Source organism: Aythya ferina (genome assembly GCF_964211825.1).
Source record: "Aythya ferina genome assembly, chromosome: 2".
In the NCBI taxonomy this organism is placed as follows: domain Eukaryota; kingdom Metazoa; phylum Chordata; class Aves; order Anseriformes; family Anatidae; genus Aythya; species Aythya ferina.
The window spans coordinates 98869668-98884387 of NC_140297.1; the positions used below are offsets into that span (position 1 = coordinate 98869668).

The 14720-nt window shown below is 39.5% G+C and overlaps 1 protein-coding gene and 1 long non-coding RNA gene across 9 annotated transcripts in view; one reads left to right on the forward strand and one right to left on the reverse strand.

The window, feature by feature from the left end:
* Positions 1-13797, reverse strand: part of ZNF236 (zinc finger protein 236) — a 69872-nt gene extending 56075 nt beyond the window's left edge. For 4 of the 8 annotated variants that reach the window (XM_084507783.1, XM_084507778.1, XM_084507780.1 and 1 more), the window contains exons 1-3: positions 12773-12850; positions 2206-2348; positions 812-976 (exon numbers count right to left, since the gene is read on the reverse strand). In XM_084507783.1, the coding sequence (XP_084363909.1) occupies positions 812-976; positions 2206-2348; positions 12773-12833 (369 nt within the window). In that variant the 5' untranslated portion in view covers positions 12834-12850. Of the gene's footprint in view, positions 1-811; positions 977-2205; positions 2349-7023; positions 7046-10915; positions 10936-12772; positions 12851-13739 lie in introns of those variants that run through there. The other 4 variants (XM_084507777.1, XM_084507781.1, XM_084507779.1 and 1 more) reach the window with 4 other exon arrangements.
* Positions 13100-14464, forward strand: LOC311430863. Its single transcript, XR_014689066.1, has 3 exons — positions 13100-13138; positions 13362-13453; positions 13761-14464. It is a non-coding gene; the product is annotated as an uncharacterized lncRNA (long non-coding RNA).
* Positions 14465-14720: the final 256 nt, after the last annotated feature.

Here is a 14720-nt window from a genome sequence, read left to right on the forward strand (position 1 = left end):
AGGGGAGATCTTATCACACACTACAATTACCTTAAAATGAGGCTATAGCAAGGTGGGAATTGGTCTCTTCTCCAAGCACCAAGTGGTAAAACAAGAGGAAATGGCCTCAACTTACGCCACGGGAGGTTTAGGTTGGGTATTAGGAAAAATTCCTTCACTGAAAGGGTTGTGAAGTATTGGAAAAGGCTGCCCAGGGAAGTAGTTGAGTCATCATCCCAGAAGGTCTTCAAAAAACACATAGATGCAGAGCTACGTGGTAGCTCTGGTTCAAGTATGGACTTGGCAGTGCCAGGTTCAAGGTGTGGCTAGATAATCTTAAAGGTCTTTTCCAACCAGAATGATTCTATGATACACACAGAGGTACACTAAGAGCAGGAATTATCTAAAATTACATCAGCCATCAAAAAATTATCACGGACTGTTACATATGGGCTTATCAATGTACATAAAATCACACCAGTTGTTTCAAAATAGAAGTATTTGTAAATAACTAAAAGAGCCAAATATTTAGTAGGATTAGTATTACTTACAGCACATTCATCAACTAATGATCATTGACTAGGTATGACAATTATAGAACACACAGATTCTCTCTGTTAAAGAAGACAGGATTGCAACACATGTTTATATCTGATATGATAATTTCTGCTACTATTATTAAAATAATTTCCCCAGTAGAAATTTTGTGCTTCTTCTAAATGAGACCATTTTTTCAATCTTCCAATCTAAAACATATTGCTGAGGGATTAAGTACAACCAGCATAACATATTTGTCTTTTTAAAACTTAAATCATGAGGTTGAATGAATTACCTCTTCCTTCTCATGTAGCATTATATGAGCTTTCAGACTTGCTACTCTGGAGAATTTCTTGTTGCACACAGGACACGTAGGATCTTCACCATTGTGAGTGCATTTATGAAGTGTCAAGTTGAATTCAACATTAAATGACATCGGACACTGGTCGCATCGATGAGGCTGTTTGTTTAAAACACACAAAAATAAAGACAAAATTCAATCTTCCCAAAAGTTTATATATACAATATAGATGACGCGTAACTATACAAATTAAAATCAAAAAAATTAGTAACTCAAGTCCCCACATACAATAATGTTCCCTAATAACATCCATTTTAAATATTTTCTTCCAGCTCTCCCTACTGGAAATGCTACTACTATATTTAAAGAGAGTTTAGGGAAAGAAAGAAGAGGAGCAAGGAATCAAAATACAGACTCTCTGAGAAGAGTGAAGTTCGCAAGAAAAAGAATAAGCAAGAGACAAGTTTCCCTGCTTTAACTGAGATACTGAATTCTCTGCAAACTCAATAATTCAACCAGCAAAGCAAAGAGTTATGCTAGGATTGACCTGCTCTTCAGTTGGTATTTGCACAAGCATTTCTCATTTTTAAAGAACACCTTCACTTTTAGATATAAAAACTCTTACACAAGCATGGAATAAAATGGTTTTAACAATATTAACTTCAATTTTTTATGTATCAACTTTAGAACACTGAAATTTGTGTAAATAGCCCTTTGGACAGATGAATTAACATATGAAAGTTAAACATTTCCTCAACATTATCCATTCCATCTACAACTACAGCTACCTTAGTATTGGAACTTTTTGAATCACATGGAATAGTTTAAGCTTTGTGAAACAAAGCAAGAAACAAAATAAATAAAATGCTTCAAAGTACATATGAAACCTGGGGCAGAAGGTCCATTCAAAAAAGTCAGCAGTCTTAAAACTGCATTCTTCTCTTTCCTGAATTTGATTCAATTTGATTACTAAACTAGGTAACTTGACTTTATTCCAGACAGTTACTCAAGACTAACTGGGTCTAGGTAATCAATACAATCATCATTCTCCTTTTATTGCTAACATCTAGAAACAGTTTGCAAATTCAGTTAAGAGAATGCCATACCTTTTCACATTATTTCATAAATCAAATCAAACACCTAAAAATAAAAAATACTGAACTTCAATCAATAACTTAACTAAATGGTATCAAAGTAAGGTATTGTCTCAAAGGAAAGGTGCAGAAATGTTCAAGAAAAACTTCATAAAATTCCAAAGTTCACAAGTAGTAATTATGAGGTATGTAACTACAAAAAATCATTTTTTTTTTATTAGCTTTACTTGTCAGAATATGGAAGTATCAATATACACTGGTGTTTTCTAAATTCAAATCTACTATAACTCATACCTTGTCATTTTGCTCATGATCCCTCATATGGCGCTGGAACTGGGTCTCTTTTGGAAAAGACAGCAAACAGATCTCACACTTGTGGAAGTTGGGTACTTGGTAGGGAAAATTACTGTTCTCTATTGTCGGGGTCAGCACACCATCTACAAAACAAGCATCAAGACATTTTGTATGACATTCTGTACTTCATTCACTTGTAATTTATTGTAAAAACAAGAGTTCTTTGAAGCAGAAACTATTCTAATTCCTATAAGTTTTTGACCCCTATAAGATTCTAACTGCGCTGGATCTTGAAGATTACAAATTATTTCTTTCCATGCTTCATAAAGACCCTTCGATTTTGCAACAATGTGAAATGCTGACAAAGACAGCAAGGAATACATAAGATACTGACCAAGGTTACTTTTATTAATATTAACTGTTTGTTTTTTTGTTGGTGGTAGTTTTTGTTTGTTTGTTTGTTTTATAAAAAGGTACTTAATACAATAGTCAGCACCTCTAACTACTCAGGATTTCTGTCCTTTAACACAGATTTAGTAATCTTTTATTTCTTCTACTTCTGGCAATGTGAAACCTTTATCTTTACAGTTGTAAAACCAACACCAATGTTTCAAATAGCTGAGAGAGATGCAATAAACTGCAAGTCAAACTGTGTACACATATATTCAATGGAGAAAATGATTTTTTATAGACCCAGTCTAACCCTATATAGGTTTCTTGTTCTGAATGCCCACAGTCATATAACTTTTGATATACAAGTTGAAAGCTTAAACATTCTCTCAGATTACTGAAGTCAGTCTTGTTACTATTCTCCCTTTATCTTAAATATTTAATAGGAAAGGGAAATTGAAAAATCATAGGTTCCAAGACAAACAGATTTTACACTTGAGACCATACTGTATGACTAAGAAATTAATAAAGGAAAACTTTAATGAAGGAAACTGGCAGGAAGGGTTAAAATACGTAAGAGCCTTCAAAGCTGTATTAATAAAACAAAAAAAAGGTCTGTTGACTCATGCTGTAGAGTAAGGAGACTAAATAGGAAAAAAAAAAAAAAAAAAAAACAATTCTACTTCAAACACTGCCACAGCTCCAAGTGCATCAACAACAGAATGCAACAGGATGCAAAAAGAAGTTGATTTAATTATCTAGATATCCAATAAGTTATGTTGCCCTTTACAAACATCAGCACTTCCATCTGCGTTTGTAAGAATTAGCCACAGAAAGCAGAAACAAAACTAGGAGTTTACAGTATCCTGTTTATATTTCCTCTGAAGAAATTAATGATTCAGCAACAGAGTATATCTGCTCAGTACTATACCTACTTCAAAGTCCTTTATCATTCAATGCCTCAGTTATAAGGGAAAGGGAAAAAAAAAATGTGGTACCTTATGCACTGACCACCTTTTCTTCCTACTATAATTCTCATACACAACCTTAAAAAGCTTGTAGTTTAGGAAGCTCTAGAAAATGTTTTAGCACGGGTGAGAAATCACAACTGAAAACAGTATCCTGGAAACTCACATTTCCCATTCCTGGGCTACCCGAGTCACCCCACTAACTTTTGCTCTGCAAAGTTTAGTTATGCATCATTCTGTTATAGAGACAACTTCAGTATCATAAATATTAAACACGTGTCTGTTTAAACCTACATCATTTAAAAAACTCTGCAGTAAATTCACAGCATATTTAGACACTATTAATAGCAGGTATCCTTTCCATCTCTGAAATGGCCACAGCCAAAAGCTGGTAGGCACAGCGTTACTTACAAGACACTGTCAGTTTAGCATTTTTGTGATAAATACACCCAAGTAGAACAAAGGGAACAAAATGAGTTTCTGTAAATACTGACACGATTAAAAAAAAAAAAAAAAAAAAAAAAAGAAAAAGAAAAATCTACTCCAATACTAGAACCACGCAGAAACTTAATGCAAGGAGCTTTCCTCTTCCCTGAAAAAGGGAGTGATTGTTCAACCCCATGAAGGCTTGACCTCTCACTTTAAATTGACAACTGAAAAATGATCCAATCCATGACTTTTAAAAAGGCTTTAAACTTTCTCCAAGAACCAAGGAGATTATTATCTTTAAACATTCACTCCTGAGATCAAAGAGACCAGACAACGTACAAAAACAATGCTTAAGCAACTGAACTAGTACTAAAATAATCAAAGGTGCTAACTTGTCTACAATTTGAAACAGAGAGAAAGCAACGTGCTCACTACTCTCTGAATAAGATTACCTGTTAGTTATTTTTCCACATCAGTAACATTTATTAAATGTTAATCAGTAACATTTATTAAAAGTTACTCCACTTTTATTAAAACATGTATCATATCTTCAAAAGCGCAACACTGATTAAACTTCTGGCAATGAATTTTCTTCTGGATTACAAAAAGGACTTCAGCAGAATTATATGTTAGTGAAAAATTAGTATCTTGCAACAGAATTTGAGTGATAACAAAGTGTACGAAGTCATACTGTCTGATGTACTGATATATGGGAAGAAAGTGCTCCAGCTTTTGTTTAAAAAGAAAGAAATGATCACCACTGAAAGGAGTAACAAACACATAATCTTAAAATATTTCATAGCACAGAATAGGTAAAGAGCCTAAACTGTGGCAATTCAGCAGCTGAGCACATCACACCCCATAGTGAAGCGTCAGAAGTTTCTCAAGACCAGCTCATGCTGGTCAAGGCCCAAGCTGCCTGAAAGCTTTTCTGCCCTCCTGTCCTCAGGCTCCAGGAAGAGAGCACACATCTCCCATTTACAAAATACAGTGATGATGTCTGAAAGGTCTTAAGCATTCCTCTTTCAAAGCAAACCTCTGTAACACTTTGCAAAGCCAAATGTTACATTCTTTTGATCACATCTTTCATAGCTGGTGTCCCAAAGAGCAAAAGAAAGAAGGCTGGGGAGTCAGGATTGGGCTCTGGACTGCCTGGTCCAGCCTGAAGAAGGCTGCTTGGCAGATGACTCTTACTGCAGAAATGCATCTGAAAGCCAGAAAGATAAGGCACAGCAAATCAATTTAGGTTAGATACAGAAATCTTGAAAGGCTCAACTATTGAAGATCAGCTGAAAACTGCTCTTACTTATGAACAGAAAAACAGTCCAATTAAAAAACTCAAAAGAACTTTGAAAGAGCAATTGTTTCACTTTTACTCAAAGGGCAGGATTGAGATCTAACGCAGATTAAAATTACAACAAATTCAATTCTTTGCTATCACTGCGTCTGAACTAGCTTAAGGGAAAGACGAAATTACGATAATCTTTTTTCACTTACAGTCTCACTAAAGTACAGTCTAGTCTCTATTGCCAGCCAAACCTGGGGTATTGCTGAGAGCTGCATAGCTCATTTTTATTAAAGATGCAGGAAGGGTTTTTTTATTTCATTCTTCTAAGAATGAAATAAGGGAAGTATTCAAAATAATATCTCTGCAGAAATCAAGGAACTAGATAACAGCAAGGACAAAACCGTCATGTGTTTAGAATGGGGAAGACAGAAGAACAGAAAAGGCACTGTCAATAAAAAAAGCAACAAGCAAGTGAGATATATTGTAACTTTTCAGACAGGCATCAAAGACTCAAAGTATAGCTTGGGCCTGTCTTCATTCAGATATAAAAATGAAGTAACAGCTTGACAGAACTTTTTGTTGAAAGAATTAATAATAAGCAGATGGGGGACACTATTTACACCGATACCTCATTCACGCAGCAAGTCAAAGTAATAACCTACATTACCATATTTCGGGGAAATCAGCAATAAAACCCTGTTGTGTTATTATCATTCCTTAATTTAGAGGAGCAATGCTTTTAAACGTATGAGCTTGGGCCATGAAACAGGCCAAAGACTGAAAAATACTGAACCCATCTTAAAGACCAGTATTTTGAAGACCCAAAAACATGGAGATGAAGTCAATTAAAGAAGTCAGCAATGGGACGTGGTTTCTATCCTTTCAAATGCACTGATCAATTTGCTCATTTTAAAAACTCTCGTGGCGTTCCCTGCTTACCAAAGAGAATACAAATACCGACACACATGATAAAGCTTCTGATGGTCACAATTAGCAACACTATCATAATACCCAATGTGGTGCCTAAGCTCTGGGAAGAGCTAAACTCTAAGAAAAATGTAAATATTGGGTACACAGATTAAGCAATCTGTCTGTTCTTAGATATACTCAGTCCAGATGGAAACACAAGTCTACTGCCTGTTAACAAAGATAACAGAATGCTATTCAAGTCAATAACAAAAATAAAAGTTTGAGGTTTTATTTAGATTAGACATCAACTTATTAACCATATACTTCCAACAAAATCACATGAAAATATGCACTCAAGAGAGAAGCTATTTATTTATTTTATTTATAAACATAAACAAAAAGTGAACGTAAGACCAACCAGTGCCCTGTAAGACAAGTGATTCTTTCATGTCTGCACACCACAACAAATGATAATCCTTACTGAGCAGCTGCAAAGTTTAAACCACTGCCATTTAATGATATTAACTGCATGGAAGCAGTGCAAAAGGTTTTTGCACTGGCTTTGTTCTGTTGCAATTTGAATGCTTGTCCAGTTGCAACCTAAACCAACCCCATTACATCACAGCTTGAGGGACAGATATGTATCGATACAATTAAACTAAAGAAGCATAAGGTAGTTCCTTATGCACTAACAAAGATCTTGTCTGTATTCTTGCAGTTTGTTTGTAGTGCAAAGGTTAAAAAGTATCAAAGATAACACCACTTTAGTTTTAAAGATTCTTAATTTTACAGCCTTCAAGTTTGTTTGCAGTGTCCCGATCCCTCACAGCATACCAGCCATCAAGGTTTTTGGGTCAACTCCACTGGATTTCTGTGCTGCTGCCTTCTGAAAAATCTACCTTGGGGGGCTGAGTCAGCAGCAAGCAGGTGCTCTCTGCTCCAAATGCCTGGTAACATCTCAGTGTGGAAGGGGGGAAGAGAGAGAGAGAGAGAGCTCCCATATATTTCTTCCTATCGTAAGCAGCCCCATGCCAGTAAGCAATTCTCCGTGCAAGGCGCAGATGGGCGCACTCAGCTGCAAGTGCACCACAGCCCCGGTAGATCTCGAGCAGCCTGCTGGCATTAGACCAAGAGGACAATCCAACACAACTCTCACGCTCACCGAATTCACCTAGGAAAACCTGCCACTGAATCTACATGGCAGCTGACAAGCCTAGGGACACAAGGACCCAAGGCTATCGAAATCTGTATACTAATTTTGAATATTAAAAGTGGTAGAACAAGGGAACAGAATGGGGATGGCAAAATTGTTGTCTTCTCATATTACGCTAGAAATCTTGATGATGAATAACGATGTATGAATCATTAAACACTTAGTTCTGTAACCATAAAAGAATCAGATTTCTTTAAACCTAACTCAGCACTTTTTAAAACAAACAAAAAAAAAAAAGTACAGGTACAGTCACTCCTCATGACTTCTCATGGAAGGAGCAAGGGGAAGGCTCAACTCTCAGCCCACACATCAGACCAAAATATAGAGATAAAATTTGCTTATATATAATATATATATATTATATAGATAGATAGTTTTTGTTATTTTTTGGTCAATTCGCAATCTTGAATTTCAAGTAGCACCAGCACAGACATTGAGCTTCCAGAAGCACTCTGTGAGATGGATGTCCAGACGTGCTCCTTTCTGGAGCGCAGGTGAATCCTGAAGTTGCACGGCCACACTGACGCCCAGCGGGCAGCACAGAAGTCTGACAGGCTCCATCCTCTCTGTTTAGAAGCAAAGTATATTGGACTGGGTCTGGCTGGGCTGGAGTTAATTTTCTTCATAGCAGCCTTTACGGTGCCAGGTTTTATTTTAGACTGGTGACAAACCAGTGCTGATAACACATCAGTGCTTCCATTAGTGCTGGCTGCTGCTTGTACAGTGTGAGGGCTGCCCGCTTCTCACCCTGCCCCAACAGTGAGCAGGCCGGGGTGGGCAAGAGGAGAGGGGACAGCTGCTGGGATTTAACCAAAGGGATGGGATGTTCCTTGCCAGGAATTAACCAAAGGGATGTTCCTTGCCATCCGGCTTCACACTCAGCAACAGAAAAAACTCTGGGCGGCCCCTTCAAGGTAGCTGAGCATCAGTCTGTTCATGACGTACAATGAATGATTGCCTTTGCACAGCTTTTTTTCTTCCTCCTATTTTTTTTTTCCTTGATTTATTAAGGTAACTGTATCTCAAGCCATAATTGTTTTCTCACACTTTTGTTCTTCCAATTCTATTCTGCAGTGAAGTGAGGGAGGTGAGTGAGTTTTTGGTGGCTAGGGTGAACCCACGAGATAACCCACCACCCTCATCACCCCAATCTAAAGATAATCGAAAGTTGGCATCTCCTTAACCAAATCTAATAGCTTCACAAGACATTCAAGTACAATATTGCTACATTTATTGCTTAATATTCTGAAACAGGAATTACACTTTTTGACAGTTGCACATTTAACACCAGGCTACCGCTTTTCAGATGTTTGCTTCTGTATTATTTGGACCTTGACCCTCACCTATGTCTAGGTACAATATCATTAATAAAAATTTAAGAATGAATTAAATAATTTGCTAGGTGATCCTCCCCATCTCTGAGAAGGAACACAATCCACTTACAGAAGAAAACTCAAAAAGAAAGAGACCTGAGAGGTCTCAAATAAAAACCTGAACGTATTTGGAAACAATGCTTAGGAATGAATGAGGTATGAAGGTATGAGTGTGACCGCAATAGGGAACAAAATATCAAGGGCCTGGAATTGGCAGAAAGGTTTGAGAAAGACAGAACAAGGACTGAAGTTATCACATAGCCAGAACTTAAACACCAGTTATTTAACTGCTTAGATTACTGGGGAAAAGGCACTGATTTATTTTAAGCCTAGTGAGGAACGACTGTGGAATTAAAGAACACCAATGTAATCTAAAGCTCTCTTCTTCCAGCAGGAACCCAACGTAGCCCTCATGCATAAACTTAGATCTGACTGTTGCTGTATAACACCATGACGACAGAACAAAATTATCACTATTAATGCCTGAAGATTCCCTTTTTCTATGGCAAACATTTGAGCAGGTGGCCCTCCTATATGGTTTAACACGGAATTACCGTTATCTATCATACTTAAAAGATTTAGCCTACATCACAGAGGCAATACCACAAACCCCTCATTCCTGCCTGCACAACATCACTCACATAGCCTTACTTGTACTTGTCAGAGGTCAACATATAAAACCCTAGCTCACAACTACTAAAGTAATCAACCTAAGTCTTCTCTGGATTGATATTAACCGGCATGTTAAGGTTGCATTTCACTTCAGGCACACAACATTGGAAAGTAAAGCCACAGGACCACCTTTCCCCTAGTTCAATATATTCACATCCTACTTCAAGCTAGAGAACTGACAGGTAGTAAACAAAATACAGCCAGCTCTGCATAGCAGACTTAAAGAAGCTACACTGTTTTCCTTATCGTCCTTAACTTTGTAACTTTTTGTAACTTTACCACCCTTCATCTGTGAATTCTGTTAACATTTATGCCATGTGAAGGCACAAAATAACCAGTTTAAATCCATGTTGTATTTAAGTACAGGACATACATGTACTCCAGGCTTAAAAGTTGTTTGAGTACACCCTGAAAATATTGTGCCTTGCTGAAAATTCACAACCTACCAATCTGACAGTCCAAACACTGTAAGGGGAGTTACACTGCAGCCACACTGGAAACTCTGAGGACACACACAAGTAACTGTTTCATAACTTTCTTTTCAGGTTAGAGGCTGTCACCACAACCTATGTGAAGGTGTTACTAGCGTGCTAACACCCATTACATGTGAAGCACTGCTTGTCCTCTTCTTTCTTCAAAAATATCTCTGTGGAGAAGCATTTTTTCTAATGTATTATTCTTGCTTCATATAGAGTCAAGGCCTCATCCCGAAATTTTCAGGACAAGAGCCAACGTCTTGCCTCTGTATTAGGATTTGCCATACAACTACTACTAAGCAGCCAGAGTAGGAATGAAGGGTAGGAATGAAGGTGCGGCAAAATCCCAGATCCCAGCAGACTAGCTCATGAAGCTTCCCCAAGAATCATAGTCTATGCCCACCTTCCTCAAAGGAGAGATCAATTTGAAAAGTTTGATCAAGTTAAAAATAAAAAATAAGAACAATAATCAAAAATACTTCTGGGAAACCATTACCAATTCAAAAAAAAAAAAAAAAAAGTTGTTTTAGAATAGCGGCCACTGAGGTCAGGATAATATTTTGACTAATTCTGCCTAGAGATCAGGTTTGTACCTAACATTTTTAGTTTTCATGGGACAAAGAACATGCCTGGTGTTTGACACACATGGTAGTCAAAGAAGTCTGAGGAAGCCGCACAACAAAGCATTACTGATTCACCTTGATTTCCTTCCAAACAGAGCTGTATTGCCATAAATACATAGATACATAAATACATAGATTATCTAACCACTGAGAGCAACACTCCTCCGTGACAGAGACGAGCACGCCAGGGCTATAAGAATTTGTGAAGGGGGGCAGACTGACAGGGAACAAAGCCTAGACATGTACAGTCTCCTAAGCAAAAGATATGCTACCTCTTTTTGCAAACAGCTATTTTCCAACTGAATTCCTCCCCCCGAACTCAAAGCCCATAGGATTCACAACCCGTTTCCTAGGTCTTTCTGCATGTACCTGAATGGGACAAAGAGCCAAATATCCTGGGAGCACAGCTTCACTAGAGCCAAGCTGTCTTGTTCTGCTAGAGCTTCTTCATTCATTACTTTTATTAAGCCACGCAGTAATGTAGAAACAAAAAAAACACGATGCTTGACCACACTAATTTTGCTGTTGTCCCAGACTTCTGGGATCTCTAGGGCCAGAGGTTCCAGCACCCACAATATTTGCCTGTGCAGGGCAGAGTCCTCACAACTGCAGGCTGCACAAGTCTCTGAATCCCTGCAGCAGCCCTAGACCCTGTAATTCTAAACTACTATCAACAAACTACCCCATAAAGCAATTTCATTAATAAATTACAAAGTTTATTTTGATTCTTTTAAAAACATGAAAACTACAAGATACGATTGAAGTAGACATCAGCTCACAGTGATCTCTTTCAGCCGTACATTTTCTATAGAGGAAGGATCTAAGATCAAAGTCTGACTACAAGCAGAATGGATACGGCCACCAGGCTCTTCTTCTTGGACAGCTTGTCTCAGTCTTTTCCCATTCATAGCCCCATGCCATCATTACAGGGCTTATAAGGTTATACATGTATGGTGTCCTTGTAAGAATTACTACAGAATTAAGTAGACGATGTAGTCAAAATGAACATAAAGAAATCTCAACTTCCAAAACTTGTGGAAGCCAAAGCTCTTTGGGTCCTTTATATTTGGCGTTAAAAAACTGACATCAGCTGCTCCAAGAAAAAAAAAATAGTATCTTCTGACAGGACTCTGTGGCCTTTTTGGTGTTCCATACAGGAGAAAACATTTCAAAAAAAAAAAAAAAAAAAACAGTCATGTAACAGTGCAACATTTTATTTTTGTTTGCCAGCACATTTTAATTCTACAAAAAGTACTCCAGACAGAAGGCTCACCTACACATTCCTCTTCGAGAGCCAGAGCTCATCTGCGAGCGCTCAGAAAGCCAGACATTTAAAGTGTATGCTGCAAGTATTAATTAGCCGGCTTTTTGTGACTGAAATATTTATGGTAGGGTATGTATGTTTTATGAAATCTCTCCCCTTCTTATCTGAAAAAAACAGGCCTACGTGGTTCTGCAGAAAATCACTGAAGGGGGTTTTGTGCCTACGTCCACTTTCGCAGCTTACGGGCCTTGTTCGGGTGCTGTTAATGGATCCCCAGTCACACCAGCAGGGCCGAACTACACAAAAGACCCACCAAAGCGTCAGGAGACCGCTGTCAAAGCCCCCAGCCCACCACAGGCAAATCCCGCCCGGGGAGTTATTTTTCAGATTTTCACAGCGACAAAAATAATAGTAAAAATAAATAAATAAATAGAAAGAAAACGAGGCACAAGAACAAAAAAGAGGCGGTGCGGGACGCACCGGGAGCTCCCTGCGAGCGGGCAGGCGCTGTGTCCCTACCCACCCACAAAACAGCATTTTTAAACCCCTGGGTGGGACAATAATAATAAAAATAAATAAATAAGTAAATAAATAAATAAATAGGAAGGAAAGCGTTGGAAGTTTCAGCCGCCTCGCTCCCTGAGGTAACTCGGGGGGGGGGGGAGGGAAGGGGTATACGAGGCGGCCGGCCGGGCCCTCGCTCCTTCCCTTCCCTTCCCTTCCCTTCCCTTCCCTTCCCTCAGCCCTTCCCCGGTCCTTCCCCCCCCAGCCCTTCCCTCAGCCCCCGGTCCCTCCCCGCTCGGTGCCCGGCGCCGCCGCCGCCGCCGCTCAGGGCCGGGCCCTGCTCCCTGCTCCCTCCCCCCCATATCCGGGGACTATATTCGCTCCCCGCGGAGCTTCCCTTTCCTTCTTTCCCTCCTTCCTTCCCCCGCCGAGGCCCCGGCCCCGGCCGCGCCGTTTACCTGCCTCGCTGCCGGCCTTGCCGCTCTCCCCGCCGGGCCCCGGAGGCCGCCCCCTCGGCATGGCTGCCCCCTCCTCCTCCTCCTCCTCCCGCCCCCTCCCCCCCCGGCGCGCACGCACACACGCACGCACGCGCGCGACGCGGCCGTTGGCGGAGGGAGGGCGGGGCGGGGCGGGGAGCGAAGGGAAAGGGAGCTCCGGGGAGCGCGGCGCATGCGCGCTGAGTGCTCTCCCTGTGTGTATGGGGGGGGGAGTGAGGTGTTGAGGGGAAACCGCGCATGCGCAGTGCTGAAATTCCTATTTATTTTAATACTCCTCAAGTCTTCTCCGCAAAAGTCGACCCAAAACTCACTTTTCCCCTGAGCCACGTGGGTCCTGTTTAGTTGTTCATCTGTTAAGATCCGCAGTTCTCGCTGTTTGCCTCTCTATCTCTCTTTTCCTCCCCCCGACCCCGTATGGGCACTTCATTTCAAACTATAGTCTTTCAGTAGCCTCTCTTAAAACGCGTTTAGTATTACACAGAGCTACTTAATCGCTCAAATTTGATGGCCCTATCTTCATTACCTACTTCTTTTATGTCACTTTCTTCAGAAATAGCATTAAATGAGTGCTGCAGATCCCTGATCAAAACTATAGTGCAGGCTAGGCATGGATACCTGTAAACTATACCAGCTAAACACTATGTAATGTCTTTCTCATCACTTAATATTGATAACACCTTAACTCATTTATCATCTTCTATTTGGAAACGTCGGGAGCTGTTTTTTTCATGGGTGCCGAGTTAAATGCTTTTCATGTATATATCTAATTAAATTACACCTAAAACCTTGCCCTCAGCTACCAAATTTAATCACATAAAGGAATGGAATCAGGTTTCTGGAATGCAAGGTCTCATTTCTTCCTGAAGGCTAAGGTCGGGCAAGCATATTTAGATAATTTCTTCTTCTATCTGCCAGTTAAAAAATGAACCGTGTTTAATTTTCTCTACAGAAACGCAGCATCGGTGCATAAATATGGGAAAGGAGGAGTGAAACTGCTGTGACCCTTGCCTGGGGCTCCTGTGAGCTGGCTGCTTGCTAAGAGCACAGCTCCACGGAGAGAAAAGACGAAGAACAGCAGTGGCCTCTGGTGGCTACAGGCTAGTTCTGTGCTGGAAGTTGTTACGCCTTTCTTTTCGGCAGCAAACTACAACCTTCAATTCTGTGAGATAAAGTGACATCTGCTCACAAGATTTCAGTTGGACCCTAGGGACAGGACTCTGAAACAAAGAGACCCAACTGAATCTGTATCTTAAGTCATTGCACAGGCTCATTATTCTAACTACTAGTCTTTATTCCTTTCAGTTTCTGCCACAGGATTATCTGTATTTCTGGTGAGGTCTCCATGTTAGGATTAAGAACTTTGAATCTTGAGTTCTGTTTCAGTTTTGAACTGATGTATACAAGAAAATAAGGAGTATATAGTTTTTCCAAGTCTAACACAAAAAGCAGCTTTAGTTCCTATTTTGGCTTTTCAGTATTACAGTTCCAGCATTTCCTTCAGTGTTCAGCAGTAGAACATACAATCATGTTAATCCTGTACTGCAGAAGTCTGTGTGTCTGTTCCAAATTTATGTAGTACTTTGTCAGTGTGTATTAGTGTTCTAACACTGCTGCATCACTCTCATTCTCTACAAAACTAGCTCTGTCTAAAAGTTGAAAAGACATCAGATTTTGCTTCAGATCTCCACTTTTGAATGAAGAGAATGGAATAAGTGTTGAATAGCACATGAAAGTAACTCCTTGTTTACAAGGAAATACAATGGTAAATCATACCATTGCAAAAAGCAATACCATACCATAAGCATTGTCTTTAACTTTACAACCACTTTCAGATTATTGAAGCTGTTTAATCTCTGTGACTACCCTTCTTTGTCTATATGATAGACATATTTTTCACTTGAACTTTGCA